At 45.7% G+C, this 24,638-nt stretch overlaps 1 protein-coding gene across 5 annotated transcripts in view; it reads left to right on the top strand.

Moving 5' to 3' along the window:
* ZFC3H1 (zinc finger C3H1-type containing) overlaps window positions 1–24,638 on the top strand; it is an 80,032-nt gene that overhangs the window by 32,940 nt on the left and 22,454 nt on the right. For 4 of the 5 annotated variants that reach the window (XM_060245080.1, XM_060245078.1, XM_060245079.1 and 1 more), the window contains exons 18-23: window positions 7,715–7,836; window positions 8,180–8,281; window positions 8,475–8,594; window positions 19,910–20,093; window positions 23,301–23,487; window positions 24,197–24,388. In XM_060245080.1, coding sequence (XP_060101063.1) covers window positions 7,715–7,836; window positions 8,180–8,281; window positions 8,475–8,594; window positions 19,910–20,093; window positions 23,301–23,487; window positions 24,197–24,388 — 907 coding nt within the window. The remainder of the gene's footprint in view (window positions 1–7,714; window positions 7,837–8,179; window positions 8,282–8,474; window positions 8,595–19,909; window positions 20,094–23,300; window positions 23,488–24,196; window positions 24,389–24,638) is intronic. The other variant, XM_060245081.1, reaches the window with a different exon arrangement.

Here is a 24,638-nt window from a genome sequence, read left to right as displayed (position 1 = left end):
TAAATCATTGATTCTGGAAAGGGATCTGTGAATGTGGCCAACTCTCTCAGTTCCAGGAAAGGGTACAACTGGTATATCTAGTGCAGTTAAGTGTTTCTCACAGTTGGTGTAACTTTTCTCCTTCAAATAGCAAGCACAATTCTAGGAACATGCATCTGGTCAATTAGGGGAATGAATGAAATCTGTCAGAAGTTGTGTGCATTTACCTTCCAGAGAGCACCAGTGAGATTAAAATCTTGACTAGATTCAGCCACACTCCGTTCTCCCTGAAGCACTTGCCCGCTGCTTCCAAACACTCTGAAAATGGGTACCACTGCTTCTAGATCACTAAATAGCAAATCTAGACATGGAAGTAATTGTTTTGCTGATGAGTCAGCACTAGGGATGAGCCCAAACAAAAAAAAATGTGGTTCAGTCCATAGGCAAACCACAAACCCAGTTGGCTCACACATAAAGCGAGTTTGTGAGGTTTGTAGCCAAAACAGCTGAGCCCCAGGAGCAGCCTTCGCCCACAGCTCAGCTGTTTAAAGGGGCTTTCTTGGACAGGGAATTTGTTAGGCAACCAGCACTGGTCAAGAAAGCCTCTTTAAACATTTGAGCCACTTGGAGCAAACTGCTCCCATGGCTTAGCTGTTTAAAGGGGTCTGTCAGCCCCAGACTTGCTGCTTTCTGCTCCCCCCATGGCTTTTCATGGGGACCAGAAAGGAGGGGTTTAAATGGTTCCCAGCCAGTTTCATCGAACAGCTGAGTGGCGGGTAGCTCCCCTAACTCCCAGCTGTTTTTCATTAAGAACCATGAACTGCATCAAAATTCATGACCGTTTGTGGTGGTTCTTCAGTTTGCAACCATTGCTTCATGATCTGGTCAAAATTCGTAATGAACTTTAGTTTGTGCCCATCCCTAATCTGTACTCCAGTAATCCAGTAAATTAAAATACTTGTTGCGTGATACATGGAAAGAACTAACTCATGTAGAAAGGCTGAATTCCAACTCTAAAAGCTGAAACTGAAGGTTTTTCCAGAACAGATTTCTGGTTCCCAGAATTAATTTGTTCTCCTTAGCATATATTTCTAACTCGATAGGCAAGACATCAATTGAGAATTAATTTATCTGATTCATGTTGGTACTGATGGAAGCTTTTAAGAACATAAGAGAAGCCATGTTGGATCAGGCCAACGGCCCATCCAGTCCAACACTCTGTGTCACACAGTGGCAAAAAAATTTCTATATACACACACACTGTGGTTAATAGCCACTGATGGACCTGTGCTCCATATTTTTATCTAAACCCCTCTTGAAGGTGGCTATACTTGTGGCCGCCACCACCTCCTGTGGCAGTGAATTCCACATGTTAATCACCCTTTGGTATCTAATCTGAAATCTTTGAGGTTAAAACTACTTAAGGTATTATGACATACTATTGGAAGATGGCTTCTACTTTACAAAAGTATTTTAGTCTTACTGCTGCTTGTTTCCTAGAGCATATTTAATTTGCACAGTGCCTTATAATGATATTTAATAACAATAATCCTTGTGAGGCTCAATGCTCTTCGAATTCTAACCCTTGGTGTTCTTACTCTTGTGCGATGGCTCAGTGGTAGAAGAAAGGTTGAAACGCTTGGGACTCTTTAGCTTGGAGAAACGTCGACTGCGGGGTGACATGATAGAGGTTTACAAGATAATGCATGGGATGGAGAAAGTAGAGAAAGAATTACTTTTCTCCCTTTCTCACAATACAAGAACTCGTGGGCATTCGATGAAATTGCTGAGCAGACAGGTTAAAACGGATAAAAGGAAGTACTTCTTCACCCGAAGGGTGATTAACATGTGGGATTTACTGCCACAGGAGGTGGTGGCGGCCACAAGCATAGCCACTTTCAGGAGGGGTTTAGATAAAAATATGGAGCAGAGGTCCATCAGTGGCTATTAGCCACGGTGTGTGTGTGTGTGTGTGTGTATACACACACACACACAGTGTTGGACTGGATGGGCCATTGGCCTGATCTAACATGGCTTCTCTTATGTTCTTAATCTGCTTGGCACACAAAACCCTGGAATCTCCAGTTAAAGATCTGGAAGTAGGTGCTGAGACCCTGGAGAGCCATTGCCAGTCTGTCTAGAGTCTAGACCAGAAGGGGCCAAACCTCCTTACTGTAAGAGCCACATAGGATAAATGTCAGATGTTTGAGAGCTGCAAGACATGAATGTCAGATGTTTGAGAGAAGGAAGGCAGGCAGGCAAATAGATGGGGAGGGATGGGATGAAGAGGTGGAAAGAAAGCAACTTTAACTTGAGATGCATTCTCCAAGCTGCTGGCTTGGTTGGCTTAAAGAGACAAATGCATCTCCAAGTCAGCTGATGGGGTGGTGCGGGCTTTGAGAGCCGCACCATATGTATGAAAGAGCCACATAGAGCTGCAGTTTGGCCACTCCTGGTCTGGACAGTACTGACTTTGATGGACTGATGATCTGATTCAGTATAAGGCAGCTTAGTGTGTGTTCCCACATGCTAGATCCTACTTGTTTAGGGCAGGGGTGGCCAACAGTAGCTCTCCAGATGTTTTTTGCCTACAACCCATCAACCCCAGCCATTGGCTGTGCTGGCTGGGGCTGCTGGGAGTTGTAGGCAAAAAACATCTGGAGAGCTACTGTTGGCCACCCCTGGTTTAGGGGATTACAGCATAATCAGTGGGCCAGTGCTTAACCCATCCCTTGTAGGGAGTTGTGCTGAAGCTCTGCTGCCTGAAGCTTCTTTTGGGGGCTGTTTCATGGGCCTGTGATCCTGTGAAGCAGAAGACAGCTTTAATGCTGGGTCAGTAGGAGCAATGGTTGGAATGGACGGGCTGATAGGTACTCTTCATTTCCTCCAATTGTGTGCAAAGTTACAGTGGCACATCATCATGATAATGTTCTGCCAGCACATTTTCAAGATCCTCCGTCTTGCACTGCATAGTTCTCTATTACTTCTTGTATGGAAGATTCCCTTAGCAACCATTGAGGGATGATGACCGGTTGTTAAGCCAATACATGTGGGTGGAAAGATAAGGAAGATATACAAAAAATAAGGACTGAGATTTCATCTGGATTGCAAGAAACAAAGTCAAAAGATAGAAGAAAACAAAGGTTTCAAGAAATCAAAGCAAAGCAAAAAGAATTTGAAGGGGAAACAAGACAAGTTTGAAGTAAAACAACATCATCAAGAGAATATTCCCTCAGAGAAGCAAATCAAAGGATTGGAGTTTTAGAAACAAAATTTAGAACTAATAATCTACGATTCCGTGGCTTTCCATGATCAGGACTTAGAAAACAGGTTCAGAAAACTAATAGTTTATTTAAAGGTACAAGGTGACTTCCCAGAAATTAAGCAAATTTTCGGAATTCAACTCAAGATATGCAAGGCTTTAAAATAACCTTCCAAGAGACATATTGATCTTGTTCACCAACGAAAACATTAAAAAAAAAATTCTATCACAACACAAGAAAGAGCCTCTCAAAAATGTAAAGAAATTCAAATATTTCAAGATCTTCCACCAGATACAATCAAGAAAAAAAAAGAATTTGGAAATCTGACAGAAGCACTTCAACAGAAAAATATATGTTATTATTGGAAAATTCTGTTTGCCTTAGAAATATTTTTGCCAAAGGGTAAGAAAATAACAACATTAGAACAGGCAGAAGAACTCTTACAAAACTGAAAACAGACAGCGATCAAAGCTCAGGTTCAGAAGACCCCGAACCCTCCTAAAGAAGGAGAGGCAAAGGGGAAAAAAAGAAATGAAGACAAAATGAATGAGCTCAAAATAATTTCAGTAAATGTTAGTAGATTAAACTTCCCAATTAAATGATCAAGAATTTCCAACCAACTGAAAACATTTACTAACTCTTACAAAGAAGAAGCAAGAACATCTCTTAAATTGCAAAAGATTGGGCAAAGTTTATACTGCCTCTGTCCAAACTAAGTAAAAAGGCATAGCAATTTAGATGAACAATCAAAATTTAGAAATCCTCAAAGAATTGAAAATCAGAATGGAAGATATCTTATTCTGAGTATCAGACAACCAGAAGGACAAATCTGGACAGCGACATCAATATATGCGCCAAATGACAACAAAATTAAATTCTATAAAAACTTTTATCAAACACTATTAAATTTTTGCGACGGTGAAATTTTGATCCTGGGAGACATGGAGTCGTTGATCTTAAAAAAAAAAGATACATCAAAAATGTTGGTGGAGAATTACCGAAGAATGTATTCAAATACATGGAGATGTTAGAATTGGAGGATGTTTGGCGAACCTTCCATCCAGAGACTTCACGTTTTACTTAAACAGACATCAATCATACTAAGAATAGACATGCCCTGGATATCTAAGACATTAATTGCTGAAGTTGAAAAAAGTTATTTTAAAAGTATGATGGGAGTAAGGTTTTATTATGACAATTATAATTCAAGAAGCATTTTAAGGTAGATCCTAAGGTAGATTAATTCAATACAACTTCTGGTGATGTCAGGAGTATATGGCATATGGAAATGAGATGTGCAAATGAGCTCCAGCACCTCTCTTTCTATGAAATGATTCCTGAACAGAACTAACTTGGAAGAGTGGAAACAGAAAAGAGAGAGAGAGAGACTAAATGATAACCTTTTACTGCAAGATGAAGTGAAACAAAAATGCAAGGAAGATCTAACAATGTAAATGATACAACAGCATCACTAACACAGGAAGTTAGTAAGGCCTACATTGTGAAAACCTTACTGGCAAATAGCTGCAAGAAAAAAAAGAAAAACAAGATTTGGGGAAAAAATCAGACAAATTAAGGACATTGTGGGATAAAAACCTGAAAGTACTGGCAATAAAAACAAGTTGAAAGAGTGCAAACATTTTTTAAAAAATCTGGATCTGCTAGAAGTTGAAGAAATGCAGAAAAAGTTAAAATATTTAAGACCAAGGCACTTTGAATTTGCAAACTAGCCAGGAAGATATCTAGCTCATCGTTTAAGAAAACAAAGGAGAAAGAGGAGGATACCAGGAATTAGAAAAGGAAAAACCAGGTACTTTATTCAGAACAAGGAATGATGGATCAAATAAAAACCTTTACAAACCTCTACAAAAAAGAACTCATAAATGAGGATGAAATGGAGAAATATTTACATCAGTCATCATTTTAAAAATGTACACCAGAACACAGAAAAATATCAAATCAAGTTATAACAGTACAGGAAGTTAATTATGCTATTAAAATTTCTTTAAAAGATGTGACTCCTGGTCCAGATGGTCTTACAGCAACATACTATACATTCTTTGAAGATGGTTTAACAATACTGCTCAAAAAAGTAATGAATGAGATACAAGTGTGTGTGGGGAGAGGGGGGGAAACAGCTACCAATAACGCGATTACAGGCCAATATTACTCTAATACACAAAGAAGGAACAATCCATTACTAGCACAATCTTACAGACCAATTTCATTGCTAAATGTAAATTACAAGATTTTTGCAACAATCATTGCAGAGAGACTTAAGAAAATGTATTCCAGAATTAATTCATCAAGATCAAATGGGATTTGTTCAGAAAAGATATATGAAAGATGACATCAGATATCGCTTAAACACAACTGAATATTATAGAAGGAAAGGTTAAAAACTGGCGTTTATGTCTTTTTATGCTGAAAAAGCCTTTGATAATGTGCTTTGGCCATTCCTACTTAAAGTTTTACAAAACGTGGACTGTGGAAATGAATTTTTAAATTGGATTTAAAGTATTTATTCTGATCGATATGCCAGAGTCCTAGTGAACTTTATTGGGAAAAATTGAGATTGCCAAAAGGAACTCAACAAGAATGCCATCACCACTACCATTTATTCTAGCAATGAAAAATGGCCAAAAAAATCAGACAAGACAATAGGATATGCAGATGATGATGTTATAACAGTGACAAGAAGGCCTTTTACCTCTTTGACATACATAATGGAACAAATAACCAGCTTCAGAACTAGTTCTGGATATAAACTGAACAAAAGAAAGCCAATGTAATCTTATTAAATACAACCAATGAAGAACAAGGAGAAATATAGAAATCAACAGGATGCCTTGTTACCAGAAAACCAACAAAATATTTGGACATCAACATAACAGGAAAACATAAAAATCTATATAAAGATAATTACCAAAAAATATAATTGAAGATCTGCAAAGATGGGACAAACTGAAAATTTCATGACTATGTGCAATTGCTGCCTTACCAAAACTGACTTTTTGTTCTAAATGCTACCTATTGATATAGATTTTTTTTTAAAAAATGGCATAGAACTAAAAACAACTTCATATGGAATGGAAAAAAGCCAAGAGTAAGGTTTAGAATAATGCAAGATGAGAAAAAGAGAGTATGATTCTTCATGTGCTTGGGGATATCTTCTGGGGAGAATGGTGTTCGGATGGCTGATGTTCCAAGCAGAATTTGTGTTTGCAGCAAAACAGGAGGGTTTGACACTCTAGGAGGCAAAGCTTGGCAAAGGAGAATTCTGTATTTTGAGCTGAGGAGAGGTTTATGAATGTATGAGTTGGTTATAGTTTGTTAAGGAATAATCCCTGAGGAAGCTGTGAACATGAAACACTGTCAGAAGCCATTGGAGGTGTTGGGGTGGGGCTGCTTTGGCAGCTCATTAAGAAATTTGCCTGGGCAGCCTATGGAAGAACATTGCTACATTGAATTCTAAGTGACCTGGATTTCTTTCTTACAAAAGCTACTGGAGTGGATTTCGTACCAGGCTTATGGATACAATATCTGAGGTTGGACTGGATTTTTGAACTGAAAAAAAGACCTGGAGGAAAGTTATTTATATACACGGTGATTTATGTTGAGTGCTGGATGTTTATGAATTGTGTATAAATCTTATTGATTGTATGGTGTGAATTCTATTTCTGAAGAGCTATGATTACTATACGATCACCATCAGGAAAGAAGAATCCACCTATATTGAAGACAGCACCATAGAATGTTTTTTAATTGTAAATGTATTTTACTGGTTTTTAAATTGTAAATGTAAACATTTGAACTGACTGTCAGCTGCCCTGAGTCGGCTTGTGGAGAGGGCGGGATAGAAATTTAAGGTAATAAATAAATAAATATTGTATATTATATTAATTTCTATGATGTGTGTATATTTCAACAATTTGAATGTTGGCTTGCACAGTTTATTTTCTTTACTTCAGTTGTTCCTCTGCATTCCTTACTTCTTCAGAACTTTGAGTTTTGCAGAAAAGGGTAGAAGATGAGGTAAATAAAATAATGCTCATGGCAACAGAGAGCTGTCATTGGCTGCAAACTTAGAATTATCGGCTCTGCCATGGGAGGCTTCTGTTGAATTCAGTGGAAGTGTTTATACTGATTCTAGCTTTATCACCACTGTGGCATTGTGCTAGTGTTGGGACGTGGTCTGATGAGGCTTAAGATAGTGGCTTAAGTCCTGTTTCTGTCCTGGCACTACCCATTTCTGGTCTTTATATTAGCTCTGGGGCTGGGTTTAAGCTCTTGCTAGGCTTTACAACTGCATGCATCCCTGTATTTCACCACTGGGGCTTTTGTTATTATCCAAATAAGCTTACACATTAGCTAGAATAATGGTGTAAGCATAGCTTAAAATTCCCAGGTTTTTTTGTTCTTCTTTGTGTGCGCACACAAACTAATTCTTAGTTGAATTATTTCTTTTTAAGGCAACACATGAAAGATTGCACTCTCAGTCGAAGACAGCTGTTTGAAGATATTCTTTCTTACAACTTAGATTTGATAGGCTGTTCAGAAAAAAGCACTGATGAAGAGATAAGCACTGCAACAGGTATGTTGTCTGTTTCTTTCATCAAAGCAATTTAGTTCTGCATGTGCCCTGTTTAGTTGGGTCAAGAAAAGGGTTGGTTAATGCTGGTATAGGGCATACGCAGTTTCTTAACACAGGAGATAGTTCAGGTCTGCTGTTCCCTAGTGTCTTGGAAGTCTGCTACTCCTGGAAAACATATTTAGAATAGTGATGAAACTTTATAAAAGATGAATACATTGTTTGTCATTAGTGCCACTTGTGAGTCCTGCTTGCTTGTAGCTTTTTTCAAGATTTCTGAAATTATTGAATATGTGAAATATAAATGGCAGTATGTGTCTTTGAAAGTGCATCCATCTCATTTCAGAAAAATATGTTGAAAAACTTTTTGGTGTAAACAAAGATCGCATGTCAATGGATCAAATGGCTGTACTTCTTGTTAGCAACGTCAATGAAAGCAAAGGTCACAGTAAGTAACTTGGGATACCTCAACATGGCTCTTATAGTAGTTTATAAGTTTACAGTGCTATTCATGGCATTATGTAGAGCTTTGTCCAAAGCTACTAGTGATTTCAGCATATCCACATCATAGGACAGAAATTCTGCTTTGCTTTTAAGTAATAATACATTACGTTATTCAGGTTCTTTTTGCTTGCTAACAGCTCCTCCATTTACAACCTGGAAAGAAAAAAGGAAATGGAAGCCTAAGTACTGGAAAAAAAGCACTTTGGACAGTGGTTCCAGCAGTGAAGAGGACCAGTCCTCTGGCCCTGTTAAATATGGTAATTTGGCTATATTACAACTAAATCTGGACTGTTGGAATACATGAATGAAATTGTGAGGAAAAACGTTTTACTTCAGCAGCTGCTTTCCTTCTTTTTTAAAAAACCCATCCTGCTCCTGCATTGTTAAAACTTACACAGTGAGGTCCTAAACAGAATTACACCTTTCTGTGGTCTCTGAAGGGTATAATTCTTAGGTGATACTTAATATACGTCCATTTGAAAACTCCAGTAAAGCTTTTATGGGCGCTGTACCTTTCATGTTGTGGTTAGCAACACTCTTGAGTATTGAGATTAGAACTTTGTGATTCAAAGTCATGTGCTACTGATGGTCAGATACTAATGACCAGAAAATATCTAAAAGCTGGGCCCTGATTTAACCGCAGGCCCTGTTTGCAGTCCTGTGCAGGCTGGGAGGGACAGCAGCAATGGCGTCTGTCTAGGAAGGACGGATGGTCTGCGTGGGCAGCTGGGGGGCCAGGTGACTGCAAGAGCACAAAAACCTTGTCCACCCTTTCCCAGGACAACCTATAATGAAACCTGATTTGGGCCGGGGGAGGGGCATGTCAGCCTATCCCGATAAGGGGTGGTGCTTAAATAACTACTTGGGCGATGTGCTAAAGGCCAGGGTGTTGGCAGATGAGGCAGCCACAGTGGAGTATGATGAGGTGTTCTGCAAACAGACATCGCAGAGCAAGAAGGCCCAGAGGAACTTGTTGTATGATAAGACATGGCTGCTGGTGATGGGCCCCAACACAAAAGAGAAATCTGATTTGTCTAAATCAGCCATGGGCCTCTTGACAGGACTTGGCCTACAGCTGGGGTGGCCAACGGTAGCTCTCCAGATATTTTTTTGCCTACAACTCCCATCAACCCCAGCCAGCATGGCCAATAGCTGGGGCTGATGGGAGTTGTAGGCAAAAAACATCTGGAGAGCTATTATTGGCCACCCCTGGCCTACAGGGTGTGTTGGGAGTTTAATTGAGGGTGCTGCCAGAGGGCCTTCTGTAAATTTGACCACAGTTGCAAGCTCTGTGTGGAATTACCATCCCATGGTGTCCTGCTCATGCTTGGCTAATGCTCAATAGCCCTTTTGGAGCAGCAGGCTCTCTAACGGTGCCACTGAAAAGCAGGGGCGGGGGGTAACAGTGCCTCTTCTTCTGGCAGCTCAGCTAGGAAATGAGCCAGCTGACGTTTGGGGCTTAGCTGTTACCAATGCTCCCTCTAAGCTGCAGAGTCTTGTGAGCAAAAATTCTACTTTGTGAGCCACTGGCATTATTATAGTTGTGAGCAAGCAATTTGGCTGCAGCATAGATTAGCAATTTGGCTGCAGCATAGATACCCTGGGACCATCTTTCCTGGAAAAAAAAAGACAGATGTGTGAGTTGAAGGCTAAAAAACTGAGCTAGCTCACACTAGCTCAGCTTAGAGTTAGTGTGAGCTAGATCCAGTTTATTAGTCTCCAGTTTTATCACCCTTGTCAACCTGCAGGCCCTTCACCCCCTCCTAGACACCTATGCATAGAAGTCTGCCATTGCTTATCTTAGATGGCTTAACATTCAGGTTCCCTATTCCTTTCACTGGCCAGTGGATTGTAACAGATGTCAGTAACCTCAGGTCAGCTAGGAAGAAGCTGGAGGTTGTCACAGCAAAAATTACAGAGTGCTCTACAGGCCAAATTGCAGGCCCCTCCATTGCCCAACCTCAGGTCTCCCTGCTGGAAGTGGTCCCCAAGAAGGCTCCAGATGAGTTAAGACTCATCCATCACTTGTCCTACCCTAAGAGACCCTCTGTTCCTATTTCTCTGAAATTTTGCTTGGTTAAATGCACATTATTGGATCTTGTGCTGTGGTTGATAAGGGCCTGCAGCCTTGGAGCACTTATGGCCAAATAAGATATACCCAACTCACATCCACCCTTGACATTTGATACTCTGGCATAGCTGGTGTATAAGCTACTGAGCCTGTGCTAGTCTTCTTATGAGGCTACTCTGTTTGAGGCAGCATTTACATTGGCCTTTTGGGGGGCATTAAGGGTTAGTTAACTAGTGGTGAATTTTAGAATAGACGCAACTGATCACTCCTGGAGGTCTGAGACATCTCGATTGGCACAGTGGGGCTCTCCTTGATTATCAGGAGGTCTAAGACTGATCAAAAGGTGCAGGAGGTGGTGACCCATGCTTGGTGCAGGCAGCAAAAACTTTTCTAGTAGTATGGCCCCACAGCCTGGGTCTCCTCATTCACAGGAGTGGCTCTCCACTTATGCAGGGGTCCTCAGAGAACTGGCATTGCAGCTCTGGGCCTTCCTCACTGTGAGTTTGGGCCCCATTCATATCATGGTGGCAAGCACAGCCATCAGTTTCGGGCTACAGCCAGCAAACATCCAAGCCTTTAGGAGATGACATTCTGAGGCATACAGGATTTACATCAGGCTGCACTTAGCTGCTGATTTTTAACAATGCTTTATTCAGTTGCAAGGAAGCAGTACAAGTTAGTCTGGATTTACAGTCATAATATTTGTGCTGGGCGGGAATCTACACAGCTTCGTCAGGATGGGGCGAGAACCTCAGCCTGGAGGAGGCACTGCAAATCACCTGGATTGGCACACAGAGAATGAGATGGAACACACTGTTGCCAACCATCAATTGTAGCAGGGATCAGCCTCAGCCCTCAGACATGTTGGTGATACAACTGACTGAGAAACATGTGGGTGCTCTGCATGAACTTTTAAACATTTTTTTGAGAATTTTGTTTCCATTAAGAGGTTCTGGAACTCCATACTGCCTCGTATCTCCAGGAAAAAAAGGCCTGGCTGCGACTGTGCTCTGGTCATACTGATTGGAGCGGTGCTCTTGGCATGGGGACAGCTGCCTGAAGGGGCTGACATGGCAAGGAAAAAGATGACTACAGGATTTACATCAGACTTAGCTGTTACTTAGCTGGGAAAGACCATGGGGGTGGAGCCCACAGAATTCGGCATCCAGACATCTCTCACTATAGTTGGAGGCTCTGTTTTGGGCCAACAGTGTTCATGGTGAATGGACATTTATTTGACTACATGGGGTTAGGTATGGCCTGTGGACTTGGCTACAGCTGTAGGAGCATTGTGTCACGAGCTGGGGCCAGGCCAGGCGAAGTCCAGGGGCAGTCCAAGGTCTGTAACCGGTGAGCAAGAGTGTCCAAGGTGCCAAAGCCAAATCGTTGTCCAGGTATCGTAGGTCAGAGGTTCAGAAGCCGTAGTCAGGGGGTCCAGAAGTCAAGCCAAGGTCAGGAGGTCCAAAGTCAAAAGCCGAAGTGGATGCTAGGACGTCAGGTAGATGACTAGTTGCTTCCACAAAGCCTCCTCCCAAAGCCTACAGCTATATAGCCCTCTGCTGGCTGTTGCCCATTTGGGCTAATTGCTGGCTCAGAGAGGCAGCCAGGATCCTGTTGCAACTCAAGCATCCTTGCTCTTAGAAGGGCCAGAATCCTCTCAAAACTCAGGGCTCAGGGAGCGTCTTGCTTGTGAGCGTGCCGCCCTCCTCCGATCCCTGAGGTCCTGACGGAGGCGGTCACGCACACGCGCCACCCGAGAGGGTGAGGCAAGGGGGCTGGGATCTTCTCCAGCAGGAGGCAGGGGCACTGGTGCAGGTGGCAGGGGCACAGTTTCTGCTGCAGGCTCAACTTCCTCTACAGGGTCCCCAGCACCCATGACACTATCCCCCCCCCCAGGGCCCCCCTCCGTCGAGGGGCCTGGGAGGTCGGGGTGGTCGTTGTGGAACCGTTGCACCAAGTCTGGGGCATGAAGATTGTCCACGGGCTCCCAAGACCGGTCTTCTGGGCCGTATCCCTCCCAGTCCACAAGGTACTGGAGGCCTCCACGATGGTACCGGGAGTCCAGGATCTGGCGCACCTCGTATTCTTCTTCATCATCCACCAACACTGGTGGTGGTGGCGGTGGAGAAGGAGGCCGAGCTGGATCAGGGCGTGCAGCTGGAACAAGGAGGGAGCGATGGAACACGGGGTGAATGCGGAGGTGGGGTGGCAACTGGAGCCTGAAGGCGACGGGGTTTATTTGTTCTAAGACAGGGTAGGGTCCAATGAACCGCGCATCCAGCTTGTGAGACCGACCAGGCCGGCGCAGGTAGCGAGTTGAGAGCCACACCTGATTCCCCGGCTGGATTGGGGGGCCTTCCTGCCTCTTCCGGTCTGCAGCTAGTTTATAGGCTTCCTTGGCCCGCTGTAGCTGCTCTCGGAGCAAGTCTTGGCTGGCACGGAGTTCTTGCAGGTAGGCCTCAACGGCGGGGACATTCGTGGGTGGCAGGATCGCCGGGAAGAACCGAGGGTGGTACCCGTAGGTTGCAGCAAACGGGGTCATTTGGGTGGAGGAATGGACCGCGTTGTTGTATGCAAATTCCGCTAGAGGCAACAGAGTGGTCCAGTCATCCTGCTGGTAGCAGGTGTAACAGCGGAGATATTGCTCTAGCGTGGCATTGGTGCGCTCTGTCTGACCATCTGTCTGTGGGTGGTAAGCTGAGGACAGGTGCACTCGAGTCCCCAGGCTGGAATGGAGGGCTTGCCAGAACCGAGAGGAGAACTGGGGCCCCCGGTCTGAGATCAGGTGGGCTGGGAGTCCGTGCAGACGAAAGATGTGTTGCAGGTAGAGCTGGGCTGTCTCCTGAGCTGTGGGAAGTTTCGGGCACGGAATGAAATGGGCCATCTTGGTAAATAGGTCGACGACCACCAAGATGCATGTCTGACCCTTGGATCGTGGAAGTTCCGTGATGAAGTCCATCGAGATGGTATCCCAGGGTCCTGAGGGTGTGGGCAAGGGCTGTAACAACCCCGAGGGTTTGGCTGGGACGTCTTTGGCCCGTCGGCAGACGTCACAGGAGCTGACATAGCGGGCAACATCGGAGCGAACTCGTGGCCACCAGAATTCCCGTGTCAGCAAGTGGGTGGTCTTATGTTGTCCAAAGTGCCCAGCGGGTAACGCGTCGTGGGTCATGCGTAGTACTTCTGCCCGCAAGGGCCCGGGCGGCACATAGAGGCGTTCGTGGTGTAGCAAGAGGCCGCCTCGAGTCGTGAACTCGCCTGTTGAGCCATCTTGGAGTGCCTGGAGGTGTTGCTGGACCCAGGGATCATTGGCCTGGCTAGCACGAATGTCCTCCACGAGTGCTGGTGAAGTGGAGGTGGCTGCAAACACTGAGGGTGGCAGGATGGGAGCAGCAGGCACGGTCTCAGTCGAAGCAGGAGCGTATTCTGGTTTCCGCGAGAGCGCATCGGCTTTCCGGTTCTGGGTATGGGGGATGTAGGTGATCTTGAAGTCAAAGCGGGAGAATAGGGACCACCGGATCTGGCGCTGGTTGAGACGGCGGGTGGTCTGGAGATGCTCCAAGTTCCGGTGGTCGGTGAGCACTTGGACAGGGTGGCGAGCCCCTTCAAGGTAATGTCTCCAAACCTCAAAAGCCACCTTGATCGCGAGCAACTCCCTCTCCCAGATGGTGTAGTTCCTCTCTGCCGCAGTGAGCTGGCGTGAGTAATAGGCGCAGGGCTGGAGTGGCTGGGACGGCTCCTCGCGCTGGGACAGCACTGCTCCCAGGGCCACGTTGGAGGCATCAGCTTCCACCGTAAAGGGAAGCTGGGGGTCGGGGTATCTCAGGAGTGGCCCGGTGGCGAAGCGGGTCTTCAGGGTGGAGAAAGCGTTATCGGCCTCTGGGGACCAGTGGAAAGGTTCTTTGGGGCGGAGTAGTTGAGTCAGGGGTGTTGTCAGAGATGCATAGGCTGGGATGAATTGCCGATAGTAGTTGGCAAAACCAAGGAACCGCTGCAGGTCTTTGCGATTCTGAGGGGCCTGCCAGGTCAGGACCGCTTCCACCTTTTTCGGGTCCATGAGGATTCCCTGTGGTGACACAATGTGACCAAGGAACTCGACGGAGCGCAGGTCAAAGTCGCACTTCTCCAGCTTGGCGTAGAGGCCATGGGCTCGTAGGCGCTGTAGGACCTGGCGGACGTGCTCGGCATGCTGGGCAGGATTGCGGGAGTAAATTAGAATGTCATCCAGGTATATGATCGCGAAGCGGTCGAGCAGGTCCCGGAATACATCATTCATGAACCTCTGGAAGACAGCGGGGGCGTTGGTCAATCCGAAGGGCATCACCAGGTGCTCGTACTGCCCGTATCGGGTCCCAAACGCGGTCTTCCATTCGTCTCCGGGCCGTATGCGCACCAAATTGTACGCTCCGCGGAGGTCCAGCTTGGTGTAGATTTGGGCCCCCTTTAAACGATCCAAGAGTTCAGGGATCAGTGGTAGAGGGTACCGGTCGCGGATGGTGATCTTGTTCAGGGCCCGGTAGTCATTGCACAGCCGGAGCTCCCCGCTTTTCTTCTTCACGAAGAGGACTGGAGCAGACAGGGGAGAAGTTGAGGGTCGGATGAATCCGCGCTTCAGGTTCTTGTCCAGGTAGTCTCGCAAAGCTGCCAACTCAGGCTCCGACATTGGGTACAGACGCCCCACCGGGAGTGGTGCCCCAGGTACCAAATCAATGGCACAGTCATAGGGTCGGTGAGGGGGAAGCTGATCTGCTCCTGTCTCTTCAAAGACATCGGCGAAATCTGCATACTTCTGAGGGAGCTGAGGACCACCACTCGGGATGCCGGCTGCTAGAGTGGTGGGAGGAGTCAGATGGGGGCATGGGTCTCGGAAGCGTAGTTCTTGCTGAGCCCAGTCCACGATGGGGTTGTGCAGCTTCAGCCAGGAAAGGCCTAGAATCAGCGGGAAGCGAGGCATGCGGGCGACATCAAACTGCAGCTGTTCTTGGTGCTGCTGGACGTGGAAGGTGATGGGACAGGTCTCCTGGGTGACGGGGCCAGAACGGAGGAGGCGCCCGTCAATAGCCTCCACCAGCGTCGGAATCTCTTTTGGCTGCACTGGGATCTGGTGCTGCTTTACAAAGGCGGCATCTACGAAACAGTGGGCCGCTCCCGAGTCCAGCATGGCATACACGAACAGCCAGCGTCCATCGGGCAGATGGAGTTTGACTGGTAGCAGGAACGGGCCCGGGGTATCAGCCTGTTGTTCGGAGGACCCAGCTAGTCGCCCCAGGCTGGAGGGTCCACTTACGCCTGGGGCTGGCCTTTTGGCGGCGGTGGCAATGTAGGTCTGGGTATTCGATGTTTAGCAGGGCAGCCAGAGGCATAGTGGCCTGCCGTGCCGCAGTAGAGGCACAGGTTCTGCGTGCGGCGTCTGGCCTTTTCTTCTGGAGTCAGGCGGGGTCGAGCAGCTCCAAGCTGCATAGGCTCACCCTCGTCTCTGGTACTAGCTGGGGATGGGAGAGGAGCCAAGTGGCATGGCGCAGGGAGCTGGCGCCCTCGGGTCTTGGCTTGGCGGCGACTTTCCAGGCGGCCATCGATGCGGAGGCAGAGGGTGATAAGTTCCTGGAGCGTGGGGGGCCGCTCCACCCTGGCCACTTCGTCCAGGACTTCCTCTGCCAACCCCTCGGTAAACTGGTCCATCTGCGCAGCCTCATTCCACGCCAAGTCTTGGGCCAGGAGCTTGAATTCAGTGGCATACTGAGCCACCGAGGACTGGCCTTGTTTCAGGGCCCTGATTTTCCGGTTGGCTGTGGCTGCTTGGACTGGGTTGGAGAAGGCAGCAGACAGGTGGGCCTCAAACCCCTGGTAATCAGTCAGTAGGGGAGAGGACCCAACCAGTAGGGGTGTGGCCCACTTGGCCGCCTGCCCCTTTAACAGACTAATGATAAAACACACCTTCGTCTTGTCATTGGGGAAGTCCCGTGCTCTTAGTTCAAAGTACAGCTGACACTGTGCCAGGAACGCAGGAAATTCTTCCACAGCACCCCCAAATCTGTCAGGTGGGGGAACTGGGCACTTGGCTGGAGCACTGGCTGCAGGCTGTTGCTGCAAGTGCACTACTGCCTGTGCCAGCTGCTGTACCTGGGCTTGGAGGGCAGCCAGTAGTCCTGCGGTTCCACTTGCTTCAGCATCCATCCTGTGGAATGGGTGTTTGTGTGGGTGGAAGCAATCTGTCACGAGCTGGGGCCAGGCCAGGCGAAGTCCAGGGGCAGTCCAAGGTCTGTAACCGGTGAGCAAGAGTGTCCAAGGTGCCAAAGCCAAATCGTTGTCCAGGTATCGTAGGTCAGAGGTTCAGAAGCCGTAGTCAGGGGGTCCAGAAGTCAAGCCAAGGTCAGGAGGTCCAAAGTCAAAAGCCGAAGTGGATGCTAGGACGTCAGGTAGATGACTAGTTGCTTCCACAAAGCCTCCTCCCAAAGCCTACAGCTATATAGCCCTCTGCTGGCTGTTGCCCATTTGGGCTAATTGCTGGCTCAGAGAGGCAGCCAGGATCCTGTTGCAACTCAAGCATCCTTGCTCTTAGAAGGGCCAGAATCCTCTCAAAACTCAGGGCTCAGGGAGCGTCTTGCTTGTGAGCGTGCCGCCCTCCTCCGATCCCTGAGGTCCTGACGGAGGCGGTCACGCACACGCGCCACCCGAGAGGGTGAGGCAGGGGGGCTGGGATCTTCTCCAGCAGGAGGCAGGGGCACTGGTGCAGGTGGCAGGGGCACAGTTTCTGCTGCAGGCTCAACTTCCTCTACAGGGTCCCCAGCACCCATGACACATTGATGGAAGCCAGGTAGGAGGCCAGATCCATTTTAGCATGGGACCAGACCCATTTTAAGAAAATTGGCCCATGTGCCCTTTTCTTTGGTGTGTGGGATTCCTTTAAGGGATCTTTGGGTGAGGGTTTTCAGGGGGCATGCCCAGCTCAGGGGCTGCCCATGGGTTACTCTCATGGCTAAGTGGCAGGGGAGACCACTTGGTGTTGATTATCCTCATGGATTCTGGCATCCTGCTATCTATCCCATAGTTCTTCCAACCCTAGCAGTAGGTGAGTCAGTCGATGCCAAGATCTGACTGTCACATGCTAAGCCAAGGCTTCTTACAGCTGTAACCAATAAAATTGTGGCCATTTTATTCCAAAAGGTTGAGGGTTATTGGGGGGGGGGCTGCCACAGGAGGGATCCTTTGCCTTAGTTTCCCTCACCCCTTCCCTAGGCATTGGAACTGTTAGCTGGGGCCCCAACTTACCTGTGATTCACATTTGCAGTCCTGTGCACGTGGGAGAGCCAGTGAGGGCGATAACAGCAATGGCAGCTGCATCCAGGAAAGGTGGGAATGGGCAGCTGCAAGGGTGCAAAAACCTGGCCAGGCCCCTCCCAGGATGGGGCCTGATTTGGGCCAAGGGGAGAGGCAATGAGGGGGTAAAAATGCTGCCTGGCCAGATCACTTTCCCACCCATCTGTCCCTGGGTGGTAATGCTTTAGGGGAAGAATGCATGCAAGAGGTTGTGGGTTGTTTTGGGGGGGGCAGGTACCATGATGGGTGACATGCAGGTTAGATTCCTGTTCAGGTGAATTTAACTTAATGTATCTGTCACAACAGGGGGCCGGATCAATTTTGGTAAAACCAGCCTCCATGCCTGTTTTCCTGGCATTCGGAGATCCTCTTAAAGGATCTTGGGGTAAGGGCTTTCAAGCAGCATGCTCTGCTTGAGGATGGCCAGTGTGTTACCCTCCATCTTAAGTGGCAGGGGAGACCACTTAGTGGTGGTCGTCCTTCTGGAATCTGCCATCCCTTGGTTCTCCCCAACCCAACAGGCAGGCTAGGGTAGGCCAGGGTGCATTGACGACTGGCAAGCAAGCCAAGTCAGTGGCAGGATCCTGATGTCCCATGCTGTGCCAAGGCTTCTTACAGCTGTAACCGATAAAGTTCTGGCCATTTTATTTCAAAAGGTAGAGAATAATTAAATTATTGGGGGGAGGGGGTTTGCCCCAGGAGGAATCCGTTGCCTTTGCTGCTGTGAGGGACTGCACTTTTTAGGAGGCATAGAAGTGCTGTACCAACAGCTAAAGGACTGTGAAGGGTTATTTCTTCACAGAGACAGATAGCCTTGAGTGGTAGTCTGCTCTAAGCATCAAATAAGCAAAAAAAGTCTTTTGAGAGCTGTACACTGAGGAGATTAAGTTAGATTCCTGCCTTAACTGAGAAGAGATGAGACTAAGCCTGACAGAAAAAGGGTTTACTGCCAACAGAGTAAATTCCTGCCTTGACTGTAGTCTGAATTCAACTTTAGCTGAGAGCAGTTTGAACATGGACAGAGAACTGGGGGAAGGTTTGGCAAGGAAATTTGGGTAGCAAAGAAGACTCCCACTCAGGCCAAAGGAAAGGTGATAGATCTTCTAGGGACAGAAGAAAATTCACTGCCCAGTCAAGCAGCGAGATTTATCTCTGAGGAGTACAGAATTCTCTGGTCTGGTATGAGTAGAAACTGTCTGTATAGAACTTAAAAGGCAGTGAACAACTCAAGAAGAGTACTGGTGTTGCACGAGAAGGTGGTTAGATACTGGTAGAGGGTAACAGTCTTCTGGGCAGCAAAAAAGTCAGTGATTACTAAAAAACAATGAATTAAACTGCCTGGGAAAACACTGGAACAAAAACTTCTCAATATAATGATCTAAGTAACTGTGAATAAATTAAGAACCACTCATTAGCCTAATATTTAAGATCAAAAGTCTGTGCTTGTACTCATTTTACCTCAGTAATTTCAACTCCTGATATCACCTGACCTTTCCCTTTGATGTTAAATAAAACCTTTTGTTATTTCTGAATTTTAAAAGCCATCTCAAGTGCCATTTTCAAGGGTTTAAGGGCAATCTTAACCCTTCCCTCAGGTTTCTGGGCTGAGCAAATAGCCAAACTATATCTTACTGACAGGGTGGGACAGCCAAAGTTTCTTCAGAGGAAAAGAAAGCATGTTAACCAGGGCTGCTCAGTCAGTGAGTGGACAGAAGACTAGAAGGAAGATCTGGCCTCTGAGGGAGAGAAGTGGTCAGTGTGTGTCATAGCTGCCCTTATCCCCACCCCCTTAAGTGCTGGGACTGCATTCTGTAGCACTGATTGCAGTTGTGATTCAGTCCTGAATTCTGTAAAACATTGAAGAATGGTTATTACATGTTCAATGAAAACATCCTGTAGACTTCATTATCAGTGTTTCTTTTGTTAGCCATAGAGTATTCAAAAATACCCGATTCTTGTTCAGTTCTTTCCTTTCTTTTCTAAAGGTAAATTAGTTTTCCATGGAAGGCAGAAAGTCCTCTGTTTTCGGCTATTAGAATCGCCACAGTCACCTTTCTCAATAATGTACTATCTGTTAAATGTCAGACAAGATCTCTTCATTAAAGTAATGAGTTGCCCCAACAAAAATGGGGGTTTGATTTCAATACGAACATTGTGGTGTATTTTTTAAATTATTATTTGCAGCTCCTACAGTTGAGACCAAAGTAAATACACCAGCTTTGGATGCTGTTGTGACTCCTGATGATGTTAGGTATTTTACAAATGAAACAGATGACATTGCTAACCTGGAGGCAAGTGTACTTGAGAACCCTTATGATGTTCAGCTTTGGATCAAACTGGCATACAAGTATCTGAATCAAAATGAAGGGTATGTAATTCTTATTTCACAAACAAATGAACTGCACTTTCTGTTTGAACGTACATCTGTGCTGTTGTAATCATCCCCCCCCCACTAGCTTTGAAAGATCCTTTGCTTATTTGACCAGGCCATTTGCTTATTTGGCCATTTGGTTATTTTTTTAAAGAAATTGGGGAAAAATTATTAGATGTCTTAAATCTCTTAGGAGTACACAGTATCTTCCCTATAATTCTCCAGACAGACTGGCCACTGTTCACCTACTGTCCCATTGGCTGAGCTGCCTGTCACTCAATCTCAATGGAGAGCAACCCAGGACACCAGCCCCAGGACAGACAAGGATTGAGCCATTGCCTCACAGAGGAAAGAAAGCCTTCCCTTGATTCTGAGGGCTCCTCCTTTTCCTGGAAACAGCCAGAGACAGGGGGAAAATAGTGTCCCGTGTCACCAGAGCAGATACAGAGAGAGGGAAAGTGAGAGAGTGAAAATGAAGTCCTGCTCTTTTGAAGACAGAGAGTGTTGGTCTGAACGGTATCACTAAAGGCCTTTGAGGGAGAACTCATTGGGGGGCAGTCCTGACTAGGAATGATAATTTCAGGTTGGTGAGAAATTCCTGAAGATTTTGTGATGGAGTTTGAGGAGGTGAGAGGCCTCAGTGGAATGTTATGCCATAGAGTCTACCCTCCAAAGCAGTTATTTTCTCCAAGGGGAGGCAGAGCTGTTGTCTGGAGTTCAGTTGTGATACCAGGAGGTCTTCAGGTTGGCTATACTAGGCCTGGCTGCTTGCCACTGTTCATCAGCAGCCCCCTTATGACAGCTAGTGTGGCATAGGAGTTAGGACTTCAGAGCAGGGTGTGCCAGACCCAGGTTCTTGCTGTGGAATCTGACTGGGTGATTTCAGACCAATCACAGACTTCCAGTCTAACCTACTTCACATTGTTGTGCAGATCAAAAGGGAGAGAGGAGAATGCTTAGTTCCGCACTGTGGAGAAAGACTGCTTTTCCTAGGTGGAAGCTGCAAGGGGGGGAAGGGATGGAAAGCTGAAGTCAGATCAATCCCCCTACAGAAAATGGCTGCCGTGGGTGGGAAGACAGCAGGGAGGGGGTACTCGCCCAGAGCCTCTTTCTAGAGCCTGTTGTATTTTTTTCTCACAACGGGCCTTATTCTTGGTAAGCAATAAAATATTGGGATACTTAAACTTAAGAGATGAATTGCACCAGAGTGGAGTTAGTGTATAAGGGTTATACGAGGGTGGAGGATATTTAAAGAAAGGATTTAATGAAGGCAATGTAATCTGCAGTGGTTGTAGATTGTCCATCTAGAGCATAGTTAGGAATTCAGTCAAAGACAGTTTGGTGCTTGAAGTGGCAACTAGAATTTATGCTAGTATGGTATAATGGTTAGTGTCAGACTGGGATTTGGAGGCCCAGACTCAAATCTCTGTTCTGTTCTGGAAACTCACTGGCTAACCTTAGACCAGTCACACTGTCCGTCTAGCCTACCTCACAGAGTTGTGAGGATAAATGGAGGAGGGAAGAACTGTGTGCACTATTGTGGGTCCCCATTGGGGAGGGAAGTTGGGTATAATACCTAAATAAGGATTAGTATTATTTTTTTCAAGACAGAGATGAAATGGATATCTGAGACTGTGCGGGCAATAAAGCGATCTATCCACTGTTTTCTAAAATGGTGATGTTAGAAGAAGAGGCAAATTCCTATTTCTTATATGTTTTCACTTTGTGGTGTGATCTACCCTGAGCTCCCTCAAGGGGAAGGCAGAATATAAATTTGAATAATAAATAAGTAAAATAATTTTTAAAGTGAGGTGACATTTTAGAAATGACACAAGCTTTCAAATCTAGAGGTGTGGAGGGGGGTGTTTTGGTCTGGGTGTATTGAACTCAGAAATTTCAGGATTTCTGAAAAATCCTGGATCCCTATACCAGCAAAGTATTCAGACACAGGATTTTTCAGAAATCCTGAATTTTTTCAGGTCTGGTAGACCCAAGATGGGAAAAGGGTGGGGGGACCAACCCAGGAGTGGCAGAGCTGCAAAACATAGCTCGGGGGAAGGAGCAGATAGGCGGAGAGCAGTCTCCCCACCTCTCAGCTGTTTCCACAATCTTTCTGATACCCCAAAATATTCAGGATTCCTGCCCCCACACACACCAATTTTCCCAGAAGTTCCCAGATACTTTTGAGGTGCCACAGTATACCTGAAAAATGCAAATAAGGTATTTTTCAGGTATATTTCAACTCTGGAAGATCTGGATGCGCACCTCTGCTCAAATCTTCTCAGCTGGAACTAATGGGTGTCATGATAGTTTTGACTGCAAACCACTAGTGCCTATAGTTACCTTTAAGTTTAGTGTTAAGTAGTTGTCATGGTCTCCATTACATTGTCAGGCAAGACTAGCCACTGTATTTCTCCCCCCCTCCCCGTTTGGGCACCACCACCACTTCAGATAAAATCCAGCCCCACTTTCTCTCAGTGGTTGCCTTAAGCCGCCTCACAGGGATATTGTTCAGTAGCTTGCCAAAAAGCCAGGTAGGTTGGTAAGGACTTGAGCAGACTTTCAGGTTAAACAACTGTATTTCTACAAGGCTCATACTGACCAAAGTACTTACAACCCAGATTTCTTCTGATTTGGATAGTTGCAGGATGCTTCCCCCTGGTGCATCTGCTACTCTCTTTAGCATGATTCTCCTCTATCATCCCTTCTGGCAAAACACTTACTCCAAGGAGTTCCCAGGAAGGATTCCCTGCCCGGAGTTCAAACCAAGACCCATTTTTCCAGACTCCACCCTATGTGTGTTCAGTAGACCTCAGCCAATCTTGGTGTAAAACCTTGGAGCTGCACCCCAGCAAACCTGCATCCTCCAGTCAAACAGTGTTACCACATCAAAGGGCTGGTGTGTTTACACTTCTAGCTGAAAAGGATGCGCTGTATCTGGCAGCCAGCATCTTTTCCCTTTCTTGCTAGATATGAAGATGCCTGGATGTCTTTCACTCACCTTAACTGCCAAAGCATCTCTCCCCCACTTCATCTCACCCAGCACTTTCCTCGTCCCTCCCATTTCAGAACCCACCAAGCTATATGTGAAATGCAGAAGAAGAAAAATCTGTGGGTGATTGTGGGAAGTTTGGGACTCAAAGCTGAACTATAAATGTGAGTACAAAATGTACAATGTTCTTGTGTTTTGCATACTTATTACAGATCATCATCAGAATGTTTGGATTCTGCTTTGAATGTTTTGGCCCGAGCTCTAGAAAACAACAAGGAAAATTCTGAAATCTGGTGTCATTATCTCAAGCTGTTTTCCAAAAGAGGAACCAAGGAAGAGGTGCAAGAAATGTGTGAAACTGCTGTGGAATATGCTCCAAATTATAAAATCTGGTGGACTGTAAGTTTATCTCTGAAATTTGACACATGCACAGAATTAGCTGGGGGGCTTTGTGTATAATGCACTGTGTGTTACTTACCTGTAAACAAAACTTTTGTTTAAAGAATTCCTGTTGTAGAATCTCAGAGATATTCCATTATTTAGTGTACTCTTATTTGTATGTATTACTGGACCTCCCATTCCCTAAGACAGGAACATGGGATTGAGTTCTGTGAACTGCAAGTGGAAGGTACTCCTGGGTTCTGATCTTCCCACTTTTCCCCAGGAATCTCTCTGGATCCCCAGAAAGTTCTTCTGGAGGGGTGGAGCCTCACAGACTGTGTCACACAAGGGAGTGAGCTAGTCTCCCCAGTTCCCGAGCATCAGCTTAGTAAGGATCACAGTGGGCTGCTGGCAAAGGGGAAGGCAGAAAACATCATTTTCTGCAAGCACCCTTGCAATTTATAAGATCCAACCCATAGGAACTCAAAACATAATAAATTATACACCTTCCACATGTACACACATCCAGTTCCTGAAGATAAAGAATTTTCAGAGCAGCATATGATGCAGTGCAAGAAGTTGTAGTGTTCTGGAATTTCTCCTCATGTTTTCACAAAAGTGCCAATCAAAATGTATTAAGTACCAGCAGAACAAAACTACAGAAACAAAAGTAGAGATAGTGCTATCCTATTGTAAAGTAGTATCTATTAAAATGTCTTCTGTTCAGTTTCTAGATCTGGAAAACTCCTTTGATGGAAAGGATTATGTGTGTGGGAGAATGTTGCACTTCCTAATGAAAGACCCAAAGTGTGAAGAAAACTTTGATCTGCGATCCTTTCACTTGATGGAGATGCTGCTGTACAGAGTTCATTTAAGCATCTTTACTGGAAAACATCAGAATGCTGTTGCATTATTCCAGGTACTTTTATATTTAACTCTTGGCATTTTCCCTTGCCATACAAATCTAGGTATTTCTTTCTGCCATTGTTTAAATGGTTTCATCTGTTCTCAAAATAGGAATTGTCTGAAACAAGAATGACATTCCTGGTAAGACATTCATCTTAATCACAGATATTGTACCCAAAACTGACAGTTGTACATTACCCCTTTTTGACATACTTCTAAAAATTTCATTCCAGGTTTTGATGTAGTTATTTTTAAATAGCATG

Source organism: Heteronotia binoei, chromosome 8 (genome assembly GCF_032191835.1).
Source record: "Heteronotia binoei isolate CCM8104 ecotype False Entrance Well chromosome 8, APGP_CSIRO_Hbin_v1, whole genome shotgun sequence".
In the NCBI taxonomy this organism is placed as follows: domain Eukaryota; kingdom Metazoa; phylum Chordata; class Lepidosauria; order Squamata; family Gekkonidae; genus Heteronotia; species Heteronotia binoei.
Note: the sequence above shows the minus strand (reverse complement) of the source record. Positions and strands in the feature narration are given on the sequence as shown.